We start from the raw sequence: 21495 nt of genomic DNA on the forward strand, positions 1-21495 counted from the left end.
TAGGGAAGTCAGCCTCTCTGAGCCACAGTTTACTCCTCTGTAAAATTGGACTAATAATTACACCCTCCTGGGGTAATTGTGAGGCTACTTCGTTCAACAAATAGTAAATAAGGCCTATAGGCCACACACGAGCTACCTGCCAGGTACAAAATGAGGAGTAAGGCAGATGAGGCGCCTGCCCTCAGCGGAGCATATAGACTAGTGGGGAAAACAGACAGTAAACAGATAGGCCACATACCGAATGCACACGTAAATAACCGACGGTGTGAGCGCTCTGGAGGGAAAAAACAGGGCGTTTTAAGAGTCAATAACAGGGAGAACCTATTTACATTGAGGGTCGGAGGAAGGTTCTCTACTGAAAAGACGTTCTAAATGGCACACAAGTGGGGGCAAAGGCTCTGTGAAGGCCTTGGTGCCCTGAGGGATCTAAGAGAAGCCCTGGCGGCGGGTGTGGAGTTTGTAAGGGAAGTGGGCAGTGGTGGCAGGAGAGACAGCCAGAGAGGTAGGCAGGGACCTAGTCATGCAGAGCCCTGTCGGATATGGTAAGGATTTGGGATCTGATTTTAAGGTCAGTAGGAGAAACCATCATAAAGTTTAAAAACTGGAGAGTAATAGATCTTAAAAGTTATCACAAGAAAAAAACATTGTAGCTCTGTGGGGTGCTGGATGTTGACTAACTTCTTGTGGTGCTCATTTTGCAATATCAAATCATTATGTTGTACCCCTGAAACTAGTGTCATATGTCAATTATATCTCAATTTCAAAAAGCAGGATAATGACAGCTTATTTCCATTTTTAGAAGCTCATTTTGTCTGCTCTGTAGGGATTGGATTAGAGGGGCAGTGATTACTGCATTTGTAAGTACATGAGATGAGGCCACTCACCTAGTAAGTACTCAATAAATGTTCAAGAAAAAAGAGAGAGAAGCCCTGGACAGAGTTCTAGCTGTGTGACCCTGGCTAAGTCATCGGCTTTCTCCTCTGTCAACCAGGAAAGTAAGAGGGTTGACGGGGCCCTTCCCTTCCTGCTCTGGCACGCTAGGGCTGTAGCTGGAGCTGCTGGGGTGGGACAGATGGGCTGACAGGCTGTTCAGCTGAGGTCAGGTGGACTCTGGAAATACAGGCTTCTCCAGAGACTCAGATAAGGCAAAGACCGACACGCCTGCCAGTGCTAAGGTTTGATGGCTCCCGTGAACTTCAGAGGTCTTTCCAGTCCTCACTAAGCGTAATCTTCAATATTCAGAGGGCCACTGAGCCCTTGTGACCCACACCACCCCAGTCATGTTCCCTGACAAGAAGCCCATTGGGTTCTTCTGTCTCCTAGGTTCGTGTATTGGTCTGACTGGGGGTACGAGGCTAAGATCGAGAAGTCTGGGCTCAACGGTGTGCACCGGCAGACACTGGTGTCAGATGGTATTGAGTGGCCCAACGGAATCACCCTGGGTGAGCCCTGCCTTCCCCCACTGGGGGGCCTGTTCTAGCGCCTGGAGCTGACCACTGCCTGGGGCTCCGTGGGTCTTGTTGCTGTGTCCCCTTATAGTGCCACTGCCTGTGTTTCCTGATGGTTGCCCTGGGCTGGCCTCCTTCTGAGGCCTGGCCTGGAGATGTGGGCAGGGAAGGGCCACAGAGGAGCAGAATTCCAGGCTGTGGTCCCAGGCTCACAACCCGATCCCCTTGTCCCTTTTTCCTGCTCAAGATTTGCTGAACCAGCGCTTGTACTGGGTGGACTCCAAGCTGCACCAGCTGTCCAGCATTGACTTCAGCGGAGGCAACAGGAAGATGCTGATTTCCTCCCCTGACTACCTGAGCCACCCTTTCGGGATAGCTGTGTTTGAGGTGAGCTCCGTGAGGGGAGGCATGGCCCCATCAGGAAGCTGAAGCCTAGGAAAGGCTGTTCAAATAGGATGACTCCCTGAGACTCGTCCAAGTGGAAACAAAGGGACAGGGAAGCTGACTGGCTTGTTTGTACATAATACGTGAGCTGTCTTCAGACAGAGGCTATGCAGCCCCTTGTCCACCTGGCAGCCTTTCCTGTGCTTCCTCCCCAAGGCCCCTCCCTCAGAGCACTTCCCACAGGTAAGTAGCTAGACCAGGTACCCTCGGCACCCAGCACTGTACCCACGTATACAGAAGGTACCCAATAAAGAAAGGGAAAAGGAATACGCATTTCCTTAGTATTATTTACTATGGAAATGGCCTGAGAGATGCTATTCAATTCAGCACACTCTCACTGACCTTTGCTGGACCCTGGGGTCATAGAAGTGAATCAGACATCATCCCCGTCCTCAAGAAGCTCACAGGAGGGTGAAGAGTCAAGACCCTCCTGTGTTCTGACCCTAACAACGTTTCTCCTTGGGGAATGAGGAAGCCAGAAGCGACCAAGTTCTCACACACCCATACCTCTTCCCCAAAACTAACTCTTCCACCAAGGGGAGGGAAAGCAAGGGGACAGTGGCCTGTGGTGGGCATTGGCAATATTTGCTTGGAGTGACATCACCCAGCACAGCTCTGAAATTGTGGGCAAAGCTTCAGCTCCCAAGTCCAGCCTCTGCTTCGAAAGACAGGTGTGTTCAGACACATGTGTTCGTGCTTGTACGTACATGTGGCATGTATGTGTACGTGCCTGTGTATACATAAATGCGTCTGTTTAAAAATGTGCATTCCTGTGTGTGCTAGTGCTTGTGAGTGTACATATGCACACCAGTGCTTAGACAAGTTCATTTTAGGCACAAGTGTGCCTTCGGGTGTGTAGATGAGCATGTGGGTATGTGTCTAGATCTGCACATGAGGCTGCACGGTTGTACCTATAAATGTGGATTCGCCTGCAGATACGCATTTAGGCTTGTGTGGACCAACCATTGGATGTGTATGCGTGTATACCCAGAGGCTGTAGGAGGCCCCATAGGGATAGTGCTTGCTAGATCATACATCCTCTCCAATCTTGGTCCCAGGCCCCAGTAATGGTAACAGCTACAGAGACCCAACCTCAGTTTCTGCTGAACTCCAGGAAGCAGGCCTAGCTCAGCGTTAATGAGCAGCCTTCAGGCCAGAGCACTGAATAACCCTCTGAGACAGAAGGGAACCAGAGCCTATGCCACAGATCAGAGCTGAGAGTCCCCCAGAGCTGTGAATCTGTGGACAAGAGAGTTCAGGGGAGATGCCAGAGCAGTTCTTGTGACTATGGTTTGAGGCCGAGCCCTCAGGCTGAGGTCATGGGTTTAAGCTCTAGGCTTCCCATCCTCTGTATTTGTACCCCACAGGACAAGGTGTTCTGGACAGACCTGGAGAACGAGGCCATTTTCAGTGCAAATCGGCTCAATGGCCTGGAAATCTCCGTCCTAGCTGAGAACCTCAATAACCCACATGACATTGTCATCTTCCATGAGCTGAAGCAGCCACGAGGTGAGCCTTGCCCAGTCCCAGGTCCCCTGCCCACATCCTCTCCCTCTAGCAGGCAGGCTGTATTCACATGCACGTCACGTCTCGGCATCCCCAGTAGCGGCAACAGTCCCTGTCGTTGGTGGACTGCCTTGCTGTCACATATTTACTTCATTTTGCCTCAAGCTCTTGGTGAACTAAGGCTGGGTAGAAATAAATAAACATACTAATGTCCCATTTTTGCCATTCTTACAAAGTATGGATATCACTGTTCTCGTTTAACAGCTGAGGAAACTGTAGCTCACAGGGGTAAAATAACCTTAGCAGGTGGTAGAGCTAAAGCCTAAACTTAGGCCTGTCTGATTCCAGAGCTCCTTCTGCCATAAGGGAGCACATTGCTTCTCATTTGCTATTTGTTCGTACTTTGCAGTGGTATAAAGTAACGTATCCTAGGGCCGTCAGTAAGTCAGCTTGCTGGTTGGCAACAGACGCCAGGAATCCTGCAATTAGGTTGTCCCTTCCTCTGTCACTAGGATATACTCATTCTAACTGTAATGGGACGGGTAAAGGTGGGAAAGCAAAAAGGGGTAAGGAGATAAGGTTGGTGCCTGATTCTAGATTAGAAATTTAAATAAGAAAGAGATAAGGCATGTGGCATAGGGAGAAAAAAACATGGACTTTGGAGTCCAACAGACCTCAATTTAAATTGTCTCCAAAATTACTAGAGGTATAGCTTTGACAAGTTTGTTCTCTTTGAGCCACAGTCTTTTATCTGTTAACCTGGGCATAACACACCCCACTCCGAGCTGTCATCAGCATTAAATGAAAGTGTGGGAATGGACTTGAGGACACGGGGAGGGGGAAGGGTAAGCTGGGACGAAGGGAGAGAGTGGCATGGACATATGTACACTACCAAGTGTAAAATAGATAGCTAGTGGGAAGCAGCCGCATAGCACAGGGAGATCAGCTCAGTGCTTTGTGACCACCTAGAGGGGTGGGATAGGGTTGGAGGGAGGGAGATGCAAGAGGGAGGAGATATGGGGACATATGTATATGTATAGCTGATTCACTTTGTTATAAAGCAGAAACTAACACACCGTTGTAAAGCAATTATACTCCAACAAAGATGTTTAAAAAAAAAAAAAGGAAGAAAGAGTGGGGATAAAACAGCAGGTACAGTGACGGAAGGTGCCCAGTAAAAGTAGTAGAGAAATCGTTTTGATTTAGCCGAGTGGGAAGGGCCTCGTGCGTGGGGGAGGGAGAGCCTGGCACATCCCGTCTGTGCCCCAGTACTCTCTCTCCCCATCTCTCTCTGTGCCATTAGCTGCAGATGCCTGCGAGCTGAGTGCCCAGCCCAATGGAGGCTGTGAGTACCTGTGCCTTCCTGCTCCTCAGATGTCCAGCCACTCCCCCAAGTACACTTGTGCCTGTCCTGACACAATGCGACTGGGCCCTGACATGAAGAGGTGCTACCGAGGTGAGCAGAGCTACTGGGAGGGATGGCCCCTGGCAATGCCAGACCCCATCTGCTGAAATTTTCCTCGACTTCTGGAAAACCATGAGCGCCTGGTCTTCCTCCATCTTCTCTGGCTACTTGTTGCCCTTTGCAGGCTCCTCTTCTGTACCGACCTTGAATGCTGGTGTCCCATAGGGTCCCTCCAAGGCTTTGTCTTCTCACTCCCGAGAAAAATGCACATACACATACAACATGTTAAATTCAGTTTCAGGGGGATCAGGAATCCCCTGAAGGCCTCAAATTAAGAAACCTTGATCCCCATGGCTTTGATTACTATTTATATGCAGGTGACTGTGATGTTGCCTGTTTCTCACCCAGAACTTAACACACTATCTAGCAGCCCTTTTGTGATATGATTGGGACTAACAGTCAGTTAATACTTCAACCATATACATGTATATCCATCCTCCAGTCTCAGTGGAGGCACGAGGCCTTTTGTTTGAGCATAAGTCTGCTGCAGCATTCATCATTTCCAGGTTCAATTGTTTAAAGTGGAGTGAGAATTTGAACCTAGTGGTGTACCAGTATACACGCAAACTCCTTCTACATTTACATAATTTCCACTCCTCCCAGTCTTTTATCGTGGTCTTGCCCACACCTAATTCTATAGCATTGTCCTAATGACTCATCTTTATCAAACCGAAATGCAGTATAAACACAGACAAGATGCTTGGCATTCAGCTAAAGTAAAAATCATAGCCCATTCAGTAGGTTTAAGGAAGGCGTTTGAGCTGAGCCATGAGGATGAGTTCATAAGTATACTTCATCGAGGCAATAATTTAGGCACTAAAACAGCAAAATTCTTTGTCCAGTGACCTTCATGATATTTCCCCCGCAGCACCTCAGTCTACCTCAACTACAACGTTAGCCTCCACCACAACGAGGACAGTAGCCGACACCACCAGAGCCCCTGGGACCACCGTCCACAGCCCCGCCTACCAGAACCACAGCACAGAGACACCAAGCCTGGCAGCAGCGGTCCCAGGCTCAGTTAGTGTCCCCAGGGCTCCCAGCATCAACCCGTCTACCCCAAGCCCTGCAACCAGCAACCACTCCCAGCACTGTAAGGAAATGAGTTCTGCCTTCTTTCATGACGTGGGAGGGTCCTAGGGAAGCCAGGATCGGGGGATCTGTGGGAAGAAGTGGTCATACCAGAGCTAAATGTTGGCTGTCTACAAGGAGGAAGCAGCGGGAGGAAGAGTGCCAACCCGCAATTTAGGAGTCATAGGTGCTCCTACCTTATAGAGGGTCTCGAGGGAAGCTACCTCCTATCTCTGAGCCTCAGTTTCCTCATCTACAAAGTAGGGTAATAATAACCCTTCCCTTACCTGCTTCGCAAGGTTGCCACGAGAGACAGAGGCATCCATGTAAACAGAAGTGCTCATGCACACAGCCTCTGCTGACTCTGATAGTGTGTCTGTGTCACACGTTACTGACATGTATGAGGGAGCATCCCTCAGATTTGGAAGTTTCAAATGCCCTGGTCTCAGTTCTCAGCACTCTCGGTAGGTTCCCCATATAGTGATATCCATAACTATGGTCTGTTAGTGCCTCTCTGCAAACCCTGGGATGAAAATAATTAAGTTCACCACTTATTAAATCATCAGGAGCAGTAATTGTCACTGCTAGAAATGTTCTATCTCATTAACCAGCAAATACCTTTTAAATTGAGTTACCTGCTGGGGGAGTTCATTTAAGAGGATAAACTATCTTTTAAATTTTTTCCCATATGCACATGGCCCAGAAACTAAGCAGCGTGGTAGCACCTTAATAATCAGGCCCATCTTGCCAGCAGGAGCGCTTTCAGAGTTGAGCGCTTACCCTGAAGTTTGGAGAGGCAGGTGGGTCGCGTGTGAAGTCCAGTTCCTTTCACTTGGGCTGAGCCTCCGACCAGGGAGTCTCCCCACTGGCTTCATCACGCTCTAGGCTTTAATATCACTGTCCTGTGTATGCTTGGGACCCGGAGGGAGAAGAGAACGGCATTTCCACAGTAAACTTTGTAAGCAGTGCAGGTCTTTTCTCCCCTTAATAATTAGGTTCCCTTGGAGTAACTTGGAGAAACAGACACACTGAGAGGATAGCATTTGCGCCGTTGCCAGGAGACAATCATCTCCTCTCTTGGAGCAAATGATAGCTCCTCTCCAAACCTCAGAGGGCTGTCATGAGGATCCAAGGGAAAACTGCTTTTTAAACTAAAAAGTTCTGTACAGATGTTATACTGAAGATGAGTGTAAGAGAGTGGAAAAGATGGCACAACCTACTTTTAAAAATATATAGTACGGGCTTCCCTGGTGGCGCAGTGGTTGAGAGTCTGCCTGCTAATGCAGGGGACACGGGTTCGAGCCCTGGTCTGGGAAGATCCCACATGCCGCGGAGCAACTGGGCCCACGAGCCACAACTACTGAGCCTGTGCGTCTGGAGCCTGTGCTCCGCAACAAGAGAGGCCGCGATAGTGAGAGGCCCATGCATCGTGATGAAGAGTGGCCCCCGCTTGCCACAACTAGAGAAAGCCCTCGCACAGAAACGAAGACCCAACACAGCCAAAGATAAAAATAAATAAATAAATTTATTTAAAAAAAAAAAAACACTGATGATGCAGATGGACAGACAGAAATAAGAGAGACAAAACAACAGATACTGGCTGAAAAAGGCAATTGCCCCAGGTAGTCAGCAACATAAAGACCTAAGGGCTCAGCCCCGAGCTTCCCACCACCCAAATACTGTGGAAAGGGTAAGGGATTTAGGTCACAAATCCTGGGTTTGAATCCCAGCTCTGCCACTTCTCTGTGGGTCCCCCAAACCCCAAGAAGACTCAATTTCCTCATCTGTGAAATGGAGATGACCTCTGTCCTGATAAGATCTGGAAAGACTAAATTATTAAGCAGTAGCCGGGATCATCATTCTGGAACGGGGGCAAGAAGCAGTTGGGTAGTTTTTACTGCTTGAGGCCAGCAAGGACTTGGGACTCACAGTGATGGAGCATCGTTCTGCTAACGTTTGTGTTTTGCAGATGGGAATGAAAGTGGCAAGATGGGCTCAACAGTCACTGCTGCTGTCATTGGGATCATTGTGCCTATGGGTGAGTGTGGCCCCAAGTCACTGGTGAGAAGAGAGAGACCCTGCCCAGGGTCTGGGTAAAAGCACCGGAAGGACAGAGCGCTGAGCACACGGACCTCTCTCTCTGACTTTTTCTGCCCTGGCCGCCTTCCTGCGCACCTCCCAGTCCTGATTTCGTTTGGTTTCTTAGCTTGGCACACCAGGCTCTTCAGGACCTGGCCCCAGACAGCTATCCACATATTTCCCCCACTACCCGTCACGGATACTCTACACACCAGCCATGTGAAGCCAAACTGTAGGCTCCACGGGGACAGGTCTGGTGTCTCTCTTGCTCGCCACTCTCCCCAGCTCTTAGCAGTGTCTGGCACAGGGGACGAAATAAAGTATTTGTCGAATTAATGAGTAGAAAAAACATACATTAACAAAAATTCATAGAGCTGCTTGCCATTCCTTTAATAGATCGTGCTACCTTGCTTGCTTTCTGTTTCGTTTTCAACAAACATTTATCAAGCAGCTATGATGTACCAGATTCTGTGATAAGGGGAGGGAAGGTGATTAAAAATACGTAAGACATGGTTCTTGTCCTCCGAAAGTTTATAGACTTGTTGGAGAGACACAGATAATTTGATTCTGACGTGGTAAGTCCTAAAATGAAGCCGTGTGCAGTTCAGTAGAAATGCTGAGGCACTTATCTTGGAATTGGGAGAGGAGGGAAGCGGACAGGGGAGAGTTCCTAGAGCAACCCAAGCAGGTGAAGACAACATGGGCAAAGCCAGGAATGAGAGATGGCATGGGAGGGCGGGAGTGGGGTGGGTTTGGAATATGGCCAGAATATAACATTTGGTTAAACCTCACAGAGAGCCACGTGGGCTGATTCATTCTCTCTTACCCTGATATTCACTTAGTATCCTGCACATCCTGTCTCTCGTACCAGTCTCTTCTCTTGGTCGGATCTTTGAATTGCGATTGTCCATTCATCGTTTTATCTCCCTTACTTGCCCATGTGTAGTACCTCAAGGATAAGGACTTGGCCCTTTTATCCTAAGAATCCCCAATATGGTGGTGAGTTAGCGAGTGAATGTTTTAAAAACTTCAACACCATCCAAGGGACTGTGCGAGGTGCCAAGGATCCAGGGAAGAAAAAGAGAAAAGACTTTAAGAGCTTTTAGTTTTGGGCTTCCCTGGTGGCGCAGTGGTTGAGAGTCCGCCTGCCGATGCAGGGGACACGGGTTCGTGCCCCGGTCCGGGAAGGTCCCATCATGCCGCGGAGCAGCTGGGCCCGTGAGCCATGGCCGCTGAGCTTGCGCGTCTGGAGCCTGTGCTCCGCAACGGAAGAGGCCACAACAGTGAGAGGCCCGCATACGGGAAAAAAAAAAAAAAAAAAAAGAGCTTTCAGTTTTTAGTAAGACTTAATCATAAAAAAGGTGATACAAGAGACGTGTTACTACATATTATAAGGTGCTGTAATAGAGACCCGATGCTCTGTGGAGGAGAGGGAGTGGCACTTCTAAAGAAGGTGGCATTTGAATTGGCCTTGAAAGGCTTTATTAGTAAAGATGATGGTGAGACTATTCCAGGCTCATTTTGAGTAGAATGGAAAATACTCAGCATTGTTTAGTGAAAGAGAAATCAACTCCTCTCCTGCCATACTCTGCTCCACAGAAGGGCATGTGTATGCTGTCTCCCTGATGTAACGTGCCCTAATAGAATCATTATTTTAAATTTCTGCTTATCTGAGGGCTGAAAGATGAATATTCTTTCCCTGATATTTCCCTGGGAGGCAGAGTATCTTTTCACAAGCGTACTGGCCATTTACATTTCATCCTTTATGAATTGCCTATTCACAGCCTCTTCTTATTTTTCTATTGGTTCCTTGTCTTATTCTTACTTATTTGTAGAAATATTTATACATAATTAATGCTAGACCTTTGTAATATATGTTACAAATCATTTCTCCCATCCTGCCACTTGATTTTTAGAATTTGTTTATGGTCTCTTTTGCCATGCATGAATTAAAAATGTTTAAGTATCAGATCTGTTAATCTCCTACATTATGACTTCTGGGCTTTGTGTCTTGCTTAGGAAGGTCTGCCTCATTCTAAATTATTAAAATATCTCTCTATATGTTTTTCTACTATTTTAAGCATGTTTTAGTATTCGATTATTAATCCATTTGGAATTTAGAATGCAGCAAGAGGTAGAGATTTAAGGTTTTTTTTCAACATGCTTGTCTAGTTTTCACAAGACCATTATTGAATAGTCCATCTTTTCCTTCTGACTTGACTTGTCATCTTATTGTAAACTATATGCCTATACATACTGATCTGATTTTAGGCTGTTTATTCTCCACCAATCCCTATATACTATTCCTATATACTCGAAACACAACTTTATGATATGTTTTAATGTCTAATAGGGTATTATTATTCTTGGAACATTTTCTTAGCTATTTTTATTCAATTTCTCTTCTAAGTGAACTTTAGAATCATCTTGTTAATTCTATAAAACTTATGATGGAATCTTATGCCTTGGGTATGTAAATTGATGCGGGGAGAATTTACATTTTTACAACATTGAACCTTCCCATCGAGGAACATGACGTATCTCTATTTATTTGAGCCTTCTTTTATGGCCTTCAGTAGAATTGTATAGGTCACATAGGACTTGCACATTCCTTATTGGGTTATCCCAAGTATTTTATAGTTTTTTGTTGGGCTATTACGAATATTTTCTTATTCCATCCATTTTCTGATTGGTTATTGCTGATTAATAAGAAAGCTATTGATTTTTTCTGTTGATTCTTGATGAACTAAAATCATTTCTAATAGTTTTTCATCTGCTTTTCTAAGATTTTCCAAGCATACAATATCTGTTAATGACAGTTTGATTTCTCCCTTTCCCATGTGTGCCCTTCAATTCTTTATTTGGTCTCACTGCATAGCTAGATCTCTGGAACAACAAATATAGCAGCGATAACAGACATCCTTGCCCTGTTCTTATCTTTATGTATATCAGTTATTATTGATTATTATAATCTTACCAAAGTATTGTAGAAACCCCCCTATAGCATCCTAGATAGCTATCACCCAGCCTCCACTTGAATGCTCACGGTGACTGCTTACTATCTTGTGAAGCTGCTTGCCCCATTTTCTCCCGGCTCTGTCTGAGAACTTCCTCATTTACTCATTAATATATCCATTTATTTTAACTCAGAACCTGTGTTTCCCTGCTGTGTTCCCTTCTAGAGATGCTCCTCTTCTTGCAGAGCCCCAGCTTTGGAAAGAAGTACCCCACCCTCCACCCTCCAATTTTGGGAGAGAATGGTTTCTTAGAGAAATCCAGGGAAGTAGCAGTATTAGGGCAAGAGTGTGGTGAAGAAATTCACTCACTCACTCAGCATGTTACTGAGCACCTACTCGCTACTGGGCACTGGGCACAGTGAGAGAAAGAAGGCACGGTCCCTGCCTTCAAAGAGCTCAGTCTAGTTGGGGGTACACATATATAAAGTACAACACTGTGGTCTGGGAACACACGCGAGGGAACAACTGACTGTACCATGAGAGGTTGAGAAAGACTTCACATTTGAGCTAGATCTTGAAGGATGAGTAGTTAATGAACAAAGAGCTAGGAGAAGGCCTTCCCAGCAGCAGAAAAAGAATATGCAGAAACAGAGCCTGGGAACAAGGGGCAGCCAAGCTGGAGAGGTGGCGAGAAATGACTGATGTCTGGGCAACGGGCTGGAGCCTGCTGGAGATCCACTGTAACGTGTCTCTTCCTCCAGTGGTTATAGCCCTGCTGTGCATGAGTGGCTACCTGATCTGGAGAAACTGGAAGCGGAAGAACACCAAAAGCATGAATTTCGACAACCCTGTATACAGGAAAACGACAGAAGAAGAGGATGAGGATGAGCTCCACATAGGGAGGGCTGCTCAGATTGGCCATGTCTATCCAGCAGTAAGTGTTCCTTGCTGGAAGAATTCCTTCCTTCCTTTCCTCCCTTCTTCCTTCCATCCCTTCCTCCCTTCTTTCCCTCCTTCCCTCCTTTCCTTCCTTCTTTCCCTCCCTCCCTCCTTCCTTCCCTCCTTCAGACATTTATCAAGAACCTACCATGTGCCAGGCACTGTTCTAGGCCCTGGGGACACAGGAATGCTGGGGTAGGTGGTTGGGATAGAAGGGTATCAGGACCACCTTGTACCTAGAGGCTCTTCCTGGAGGAAAGAGGCCTGTCTTTGTGCTGAATACGTTTTCAGAACCTTTGGCCTAGAAAGGCAACTGTGGCCATTCAGTTCAAATGCATTCATTTCAGTGAACAATGTATACCAGTTATGTGCCAAGTACCACATAAGATACCAAGTGTTCCAAAGTAAAGAAGGGATGTACTTGCTCCCAGGGAGCTGGTGGGGGAGTTAGAGAGTCACTGGCTATTGAACAGCTGTGTGCTGAGTGCCATGGTGGAAGCTCAAGAGTCCCCTCTTCTAGGAAGCTTTCCCTGGTTTCTCTGTTCTCTCACCACCTCTCTCCATCACAGCACCTGTCACTATAGTCTACTTGTCTTTTTACTCATTGGTCTCCCTGCTAGAACGTGAGCTCCTTGAGGGCAGGATTGTCTGATTAATGTTTCCCTGGTGCCTAGCACAGCATATTTGGCTCCCAGTAAGTATTTGTTGAACCAATGCTATGGAAACATCAACAAAGGTGACAGAAGAACTGTGTCCTTGGAAGATTCATAGCAGTCTTCCACGTAGAGAAGGAGGAAAGTGGCATTCCAGAAAGAAGCATGTGCAAAGGCTGAGAGGCACGACAGGGCATGGCTTGTTGGGGGATCAAGGACCACAAAGTGGCTGGAGCAGATGTCATGGTTGTATAGCGGAGTCGGGGCTGGGTGTGACCTCATGGGTCATCCAGTCCATCCCCCTGTCAGGCGATCAGCAGCTTTGATCACCCACTGTGGGCAGAGCCCTGTCTTGGGGAGACCAGAGAAATGGAAGACCCAGCCCCTGCCCTCAAGGAGCTTTTTGTCTTGCCGGGGGAACCAAGGTCACAGCTGCACCAACTCCCGAAGAACACTCTTTCCGAGCTGCCTGTCGTCAAGTGCAAGGTAGGGCAGTGCCACTCTGAGTCTGAGGGGCTGATGAGCGAGGGCATGAACCAGGCAGGTGCAGTCAATCCTAGAAGGCTTTCTGGTTCTAGAAGGCTGCAAACTGTGAGTTGGGTGTCGGGGCAAAGATGAAAGATGGGTTAGTTGCAGACCAAGGAAATGGCATGTGGAAGAAATGACTGAGTACGGGGCAGGACAGACAGAATTGCTGCTGAAGCTAATTGTTCGTGAAGGGGAGACGTGGGAAATGAGGTCAAGCAAGTGAGGAGCGTTAGCAGATGGCCTTGAGGATCCTTAACCTTGGCCAATCCAAGCAGACAGTTGCTTAACCAATTTTTAAAGATCAGAGGGGGCACAGTGGAAGAAATGTTGAGCTTAGAGTGGAGATGACTCCCAGTTTCACTATTCCACAGCTCTGTGATCTCAGTCCCTTCTTTCTGATTACTTTTATTTGTAAAATGGGAATAATAACCCCCATTCTCTCTGCTGCCTAAGTTTATAAAGTTCAAGTGAGATAGCACATGTGAGAGTGCTTTGTGAGTTATAAAGCGCTCTGCACATGTAAAGTGTCATTGTTTCCACAGAAGGAAGCAACCACTCAGGAGGAGCTATTCCTGATGAATCTAAGGCCTGAAGAATTAAGCTCCTGCCAACTGCAGAGAAATAGAGTAGGAGAGTGAGGAAATTGACATTTAGTAAGAACCTACTGTATATCAGACGCTCCTCAGTGTTTTACATGTATTTTCTTGTTTAGTCTTTACAGAAACCTATATACTTGATATTGTTAGCCCCATTTTGCAGATGAGGAAACTGAGACTCAGAGAAATTGAATAACTTACCTAGGATCACAACTAGGAAGTGGTAGAACCAGGATTGAAACTCCTATCTGTATGTACACAAAAGCCCATGCTCTTTCCACTATTTCTCAGGGTATATGGCCTTGAAGCTGTGGAAATCAGTATTCTCAACAGCCTGTTCTCTCCCCTGTCCCCTTCTCAGGTAGCTCCACCATCACTGCTAGGACCTGACTTTGGCCTAGAGATCTATCTTGAGGAGAGTGGGAGGGTCACAGACTAGAAAAAGATAGTCTAGTGGAGCAAGGCCGTGACATTCGTGCAAAACCACAAATAATCCAAAGATGATTTGAAAGGCAGTGGAGTTACTTTTTATTGTTTATAGAATGTTCAGAGACAGAAAATGCTAGTCTGGTTCTATCTTACGCTGGTTAGGTTGGTTTAGAATACTCTGGACCCCATGTGTGTTAGGTACTACATTAAGCACTCTACACACATAATCCCATTTGATTTCCCAACAACCCTATGAGGTAGGTCCTATTAGTACTCCCATTTAACATGATGAAACCGAGGCTCAGAGAGGTGAAGTGGCTAGCTCAAATTCATATAGTGATGAGAAAGATCTTGAAACAATGGGGTCTATCCGAAGGAGGGTATCCAGGAAATGGAAGAGTGGGACACAGCATTGTATCAGGACCAGGTGGGGGAAGCTAGATGTGTAGCCTGGAGAAGAAAACACTCAGAAGGAAGGGAAGGGAACACAAACACTGAAAATTTCAAGGGTTGTCTGTGTAGAACTCTCTGAGTCTAAGAGAGAGAATCAGGGAACATCGGAAGATATAAAGAAGCAGATTTCATGACAATATAGGAAAGAATTTAAGTCCACTGTCCACAATGGAATAGACTGGCTCAAGGGTTAGTGGGTGGTCAGCCATTTGTGGCAGAGGGAAGTCTAGTATCTAATGACTAGAAAGTTGGGGAGAGGGAAAGAGGGATTAAACTTAATTGATCTCCACTGCCTTCCAATTCTGGATAATTAGTTGGGAGGGGTGCAGCCAGTTACCTTCCTGATTGTGACTAGCATGCTAGAGACAAGTAGCTAATGGCCTGGGATTAAACATTTGCCAAAGCTAACCCACTGAAGTTGAGCAAACCTAAAATCCTGTAAGGGAGGATGGAGAAAGTTTAGATCTCCACAGCCCTCCTCTTTACAGAGGCAGAACAGAATAATGAAAAAAGCTATAGCTCTGGATTCATACAGATCTGGGTTCAAATTGAGTTCACCCGCTTGCTCTATGATCCAGGACAAATGCTGTTTAAGCTCGTTGAGTCTCAGTTTTCTCATCTGTAAAATAAATATGACAAACGCGTCTTCTGAGGTAGCTTCTTGAAGAGTATGTGAGCTACTGCCTATAAAGTAATAGAATTTCTGGTACCTTGTGATCCAATAAATAGCTCCAGTGGGTCTAATGGTGATTTCTTTGCTCTGTCTCCCCCAGCGAGTGGCATTAAGCCTTGAAGATGATGGACTGCCCTGAGGATGGGACCACTCCCTTCGTGCCTCACAGAATTCAGTCCCGTGCACTACACCCTGGATGGTGTATGCCTGGATGGAAGGGTTTCTGTACATGAGTCTGCGTGTCTGTGTGTGTGTGTGTGCGTGTGTAATTTTTTTTAATTTATATTGCGGAAAGGTAACCACAAAGTTATGATGAACTGCAAACATCCAAAGGATGTGAGAGTTTTTATATGTATAATGTTTTATACACTTTTTAACTGGTTGCACTACCCATGAGGAATTCATGGAATAGCTACTGCTGAGTGACTAACGTGATGTACATAACCAAATGGGGCCGATGGTACAGTAGCTTACTCATCATTTAAAAATTATATTTACAGAGGGTATTTGGTTTTGGGGGGCTTTTTTAGGTTTCAGAGGTTTTTTTTTTTTTTGTAAATAGAATGATTATGCTTTGTGGCTATCCATCAACATAAGTAAAACGAAGAAAACACTTCAACTCCCTCTCCCGTTTAGATTATTTATTAACATATTTCAAAAATAAGATTAGTTCTATAAGTAATTTAGAGAGGTGAGAGTATTTATTTTTGGTATGATTGGCCTACCACCCGGACTCTGTGTGCATTTATGTTTATGTGTGTATGTGAGTGAGAAAGGAAAATCTGTAGAGAAGAGGCACACCTATGGCTGTTGTTCAGATACATAAAGATAAATATATTTTAAAACAGTCCACAGGAAGGGTTATCTGTAGTTTTCAGAGAAGCCTTTGGAAATTTGGATCAGAAAAGAGATACCATGGTTTGTGCAAACACGCAGTGGGGAGAGGTAGATCTTTTCTGCCTCTGGCTGTCCTTGGGATTCCAATCAGTCAGCAAAAGGCCCTCAGCTCACCCGTGGCTACTGTGGTTCTCTTCTGTGGCTACAGCCAGTGTACAGACTTCACACAGTACCCAAAGTTCCCGCGAGCTCAGGTGAGAACATGCCTGAACCTTGGCTACTCCTTGTTTTAAAGTTCAGCATTTCAAGTAACTTCATTTTCTTTTAGGAGACTTGGGTTGAATTCACTGTTTCCTCTGAAGCACACTGAGGGTGCCATCCTTACTTATAGAGAGCTAAATGGAGACGTTTCTTGAACAGCCCAAGTTTACTGTTGGGACTGGCTCAGGCACTGACCTCCGAGTATGCTGTGGGTTGAGGATGAGGATGGAGGAACAGGTTTTGTTACATCTCTATTTCTCCCTTCCCCTTTCTCTCTACCATTTCCTTTAGGTGGAGAAAACAATTTAAAGTGATACATAGGTTTGTTGCCATCATGTGTTCACATAGATGAAACTAATATTTGGCTTAAATCAGAAAAAGCGGCCAAACCTAAAGTCCTGTTTGAGGGGGAAACGGCGTACACAATGCTACAGTATATTGGATATATATGTTCACACAGGGATTTGGTTTACTGCTTTGTAAATAAAAGGAGAAACTCTGGGTATATGTATAGATTTTTTTTTTCATTGTGGACACTTACTTTGCTTTTCCTGGGCCTTGGGGGAGGCAGGGAGAAGTGCACTTTTCTTTTTGTGGGGTCTACCATTGAAAAGGTAATCCTACAGTCCCAGAAGGAATTCAGTCCCCGTTGGCTCTTATCCAAGGTGTGGTCTTAACTCTGCTGTTCTGCCACTTCACTCCCACTGGACAACCAGGGACAAGGTGTGACATGGAAGTGTTTGGTTTAAGTAGGAGCAGAGGACATGTATCTAACCTTAACATACCTGGAACTTGACACTTTTAAGCAAATTCCTCCCCTTCTACTCCCCAGCTGCCCCCAACTCTGTGAAGCTTGGATGTGTCACCAGCTTGATACCTTCTGAATTTCCAGGCAGACATTCTGGGGTTCTGTCACCCTGTTCCTAGGACCTTTCTCTACATCACTCATGGTCTCCTGTCTTCTGAGAAAATAACTGTATTCTGGAGCCTGGGCACTAAGCTTTGCATAAGCAAGCGGTTTCTTCATGATATACATGTGTTGATAGTCCTGAAACATTCATTGAGAGGGTATATGCAATTGACCTAAAATGACCAAAACCAAACAGAATTTTAAGAACAGGTGGCCAACTCCTATAGAGCTTAATCACTTACTACTATTCTTTCAAGAATGGAAAGTAAAATTATTTTTGACTGAAGAAAAATCATGAAAGTGAAAAGCACTGAAATTTACACAAAACAAGCAACTTTTTCTGTAACCTGCCTCCAAAGAAATAGAATTTCCTGGGGAAATGATAATAGTGACTAATGCATAGTTTCTAAACTTTTAGTCAGATCCTGTCCTTCACAGAAAAAAATAATGAATAGGGTCAGGATGATTCAGCCTGAGATCTCAAAATGATGATGAAATACAACTCTCTGAGAGACATCCATGTTTCCTGAATATGCTACAACTGCAGTTTGGAAGAGACAGTTATGGAAGCAACCTACAAAAAACTGTGGAATACTCATGTGTTGGACGGCAGTAAATAAGATGAAATCTGAGGAGTCAGGTTCATTCTTCTCTATTCTTGGATGCGTTTTGAGGTACAGTTGCACTTCTGTGGCCTTTTGCCCCTGCGTCATCATGTACCTACAGCCAATAATGGATCACAGAGTCATTGGACTACAGAGCTGGAAGGAAGCTTAGAGATAAGGCCTGAGGGGCAGAAAATTTATCAGACATTTTTTTATATGTGTAAAAGAAACTAGTCCCAGCCCTTTTCCTCGCTTTCCTTTTCCAGGAGACTACTTTGGGCTGCCTGAACATTGTATCAAACCTGCTGCCTATCTTATGGCCTATCTTTCTGGTGGAATTTTGAAAGCACTGGCAGAAATATCCTTCCAGAAATGAGGAAAACTAAAATATTATTTATTTACTCTTGATAGCATGATTACATATAAAACAGATTGAGGTAAACTGTAACCTCAGAATGAGACCGTATTTAAATGTATAGCAATAAGTACTTTTCATCCCTCCAATTCTGTGTGATTGCAATATGTATATTCGTCCACTGAAACTATTTGCTAGGTACCAACTAAGTGCCAGGTACTGCAGATGTACAGGTCAGTCAAACACTTTCTGTCCTGACAGAACTCACAGTAGCAATTAGAGGAAGACATGTGGAAACAAAAAAAAAGGAATAGATATTTTGGGGGGTACTGTTAGTTTACAAAGGTGTAAGAATGGGGTCAAGAAAGGCATTGTAGGAAAAGTGGCCCTAAGCTAAGTCTTAGAAATTAAGTAGGGGTGTCCAAGCTGCTTCAGGCAGAGGACACACTGTTCTAAGACACAGAAGCATGAAACAGCATGGGCATCTTAAGGAACTGCATGTAATTCATTGTAATGAGCAAAAGGCTCAAGGGAGACTTAGCAAGAAACGAGGCTGGATGGAAAGACAGGTTCAATGTAAGCACTTTATAGAATACTTCTATTTAGTTTCTGATTCAATTAATGAAACATTTCTTGGTCATTTACTGTGTATAAGGCACCAAGTGCATCATGGAAAATTGATCAGAATGTGTTGCCAGCACTTTGCAGACATGACAGTCTTCACTCTCAAGCTTTCCTGTGGCCAAAGGGAAACAGTGACTGCTTTTCATAAATTTGAGTTGAAGTTTTTTGATACGGTCAATGAAGACTTGATAGAAGGGCAGTGGGATTTTCACAGAAGGATTCCATGTTGTCAACAGCCTCTGGGATTTTCTCAACGGTGAAAAAGAAAACTGGAAATTTTGAAGACGTGGGGTCTGCAGAGGGGACCCCAAGCACTGCCCAGTCGGGTGCTAGGGGGAATGGGGAGAGAGCACAGGAATGTGAGCCTCTCTACCCCACTCCCTCACACCTGCTATACACTCATCATTTCACAAGATATAAATGAGTTATCAGTTAAATGCTTCAGAGTAAATAATTTCTTTTCCTGGAAATGCATGAAGATAGAGTATCAGAATCTTCTCACACTATTTTTAGGGTATTGGGGATTTTCAGGATATGGAGAACTTAGAGGTGGAGGAATTACAGCTTCAAATTTTCAGTTAATATAAGAAATCAGGAAGCTTTGTTCATTCAGGCTATGCACCATGTACATAGTCAAGAATCAGCAGAAATCCTCTGCATTTGCAAACACTTTGTGCTATGAAGAGTAATTTTAAAAAGCCACCTGTATATGTATATATATATTTAAAGACGTGAAGGTTTTGATACTTTTTTACAAAAATTACAAGAGAAAACAAATATCTGTGCAAACCATGTGTTTTAAAATAGCATTTTGTTCTATACAAGCTGTTGTTGATGTGGGGTGAGCTACTGGTTTGCAAACTCCATCACGTTGTACACAAATGAACTTTCCTTGTTTGTCTTCCTATGAACACCCCCAAGTGACCATATTTGATGTAACAGGCATGTTAGAATGTTGGGTCACACTAACCATTTACGCTTTTTTGTCTTGTCCTTCTGAGTTCCGTTCGCTTCTGTACTCAGTCCCCTTTGCAGTCTGGTTTCTCTTCCAGAGGCAAAGGGTGGTGTGCTGCATCTCACTAATTGTACCAACATCATCTTGGTGAACTAAAAACCAAATGTGGACATTTGTAAAATCAGTGCACTGTTTCTAGAGAGAGATTAAATTCATTTTTTTAAAATATGAAAGTACTGTGATGCTTTAACGAGGGGGGGAGTGAATGATACCGTGAGATAAGGACTGTCAGTATTATCATTCCCATTTTAGAGATGAGAAATATGAGTGAAGAAACTTCCCAGAGTCAATAGTTATGTTTAGCGCCCCCAAAGTACGTGTAGCACATGTGGTGTTCTCTGCCTCGATTTTCCTTTTCTGCCTCTTCATCTGGCTAACTCCTATTTGTCCTTGAGTACTTTCCTTAGGAAGCCTTCTCTATTCTCTCAGACTCAGACCTAACTCATACGGTTAGGTAATTCTGTGCTTCCACAACAAATTTTTCCATTTGTATCCCAATATTCCTGCTCTGCCTCTAACCCCCATGCCAATGAGGTTGCTTTTACCAAGGTCACCCAGGACTTCCTTGATTATAAACCTTGTAAATATTTTCAGTCCTTATCTTCCTTGACCTGGAAGCAGTATGTAACACTGTTGCCACTCCTGTCTTGAAATACTCTTATTTTGGCTTACATTGACACCATACTCCTGGTTTTTCCCCTACCTCTCCGGCTACATCTTAATCTCCTTGCCTACGAGTTTCATACTTCTAATCTTTCCATTTTCCAATCCAGTCTACAACCAGCCAGAGTGATCCTTCTAGAATGCAATAGGTCATGTCACCACCACCTCTTTCCACTTTCCTGCCTAAAGCCCTTCATCCATTTTCCTTCCATTTAAATCCAGTAGCCTTGGGTTTTAGCCCAAACTCCTTAATATGGGTTGTAAGGCCCTTCATGATTAGTCTTCTACCCCTTCTCCAACCTCATTATTATATTCACAACCTTATTCTGTATTCAAACCACACAGTTCTGGGCCTTCTGTCTGGAACATTTTCTTCAGGAAGACTCCCCTTAGACCCCCTAGACTGGATTAGGAGCCACTCCATGTGCTTCCATAGTACTCTGTGCTTCCCCTATTTGTAAATTTTATCCCTACATTATAATTGCTTGTATGTTCCTTGATTGCCTCCTCTGTAAGCTCTATAAAGGTATATCTTGTTCACCACTGTATTCCCAGCACATGACACATAGTAGATGCTCATTAAATTATGCTGACTTCAGGCACATCAGACACATAGACCATGCTTTTTCAGCTATACTATGTGGCCTCATACCCCCAAACCTGAAATCACCTTATAGCTTGATTGGAGTCGGGTGTCCTTTTTTTTTTTTTTTTTTTTTTTTTTCTTCCGGTACCCGGGCCTCTCATCGTTGTGGCCTCTCCCGTTGCGGAGCACATGCTCCAGACGCGCAGGCTCAGCGGCCATGGTTCATGGGCCCAGCCGCTCCGTGGCATGTGGGATCTTCCCGGACCGGGGCACGAACCCGTGTCCCCTGCATCGGCGCCACCAGGGAAGCCCAAGTTGGGTGTCCTTTAAATTTTCTCAGCATTTTTGATATTTGCCATATCTGCAGATGCCCAGATTCATCAATTACATTATAATTT

At 45.0% G+C, this 21495-nt stretch overlaps 1 protein-coding gene across 17 annotated transcripts in view; it reads left to right on the forward strand.

Annotated features, from left to right (window-relative positions):
• Positions 1–17684, forward strand: part of LRP8 (LDL receptor related protein 8) — a 79046-nt gene extending 61362 nt beyond the window's left edge. For 14 of the 17 annotated variants that reach the window (XM_027108498.1, XM_027108483.1, XM_027108484.1 and 11 more), the window contains 9 exons: positions 1324–1442; positions 1696–1835; positions 3260–3401; positions 4702–4854; positions 5732–5956; positions 7904–7972; positions 11732–11904; positions 12872–13048; positions 15342–17684. In XM_027108498.1, the coding sequence (XP_026964299.1) occupies positions 1324–1442; positions 1696–1835; positions 3260–3401; positions 4702–4854; positions 5732–5956; positions 7904–7972; positions 11732–11904; positions 12872–13048; positions 15342–15380 (1237 nt within the window). In that variant the 3' untranslated portion in view covers positions 15381–17684. The remainder of the gene's footprint in view (positions 1–1323; positions 1443–1695; positions 1836–3259; positions 3402–4701; positions 4855–5731; positions 5957–7903; positions 7973–11731; positions 11905–12871; positions 13049–15341) is intronic. The other 3 variants (XM_027108490.1, XM_027108500.1, XM_027108494.1) reach the window with 2 other exon arrangements.
• Positions 17685–21495: the final 3811 nt, after the last annotated feature.

This window comes from Aethalodelphis obliquidens, unplaced genomic scaffold (genome assembly GCF_003676395.1).
Source record: "Aethalodelphis obliquidens isolate GAN/ISIS:26980383/991018 unplaced genomic scaffold, ASM367639v1 scaffold9, whole genome shotgun sequence".
In the NCBI taxonomy this organism is placed as follows: domain Eukaryota; kingdom Metazoa; phylum Chordata; class Mammalia; order Artiodactyla; family Delphinidae; genus Aethalodelphis; species Aethalodelphis obliquidens.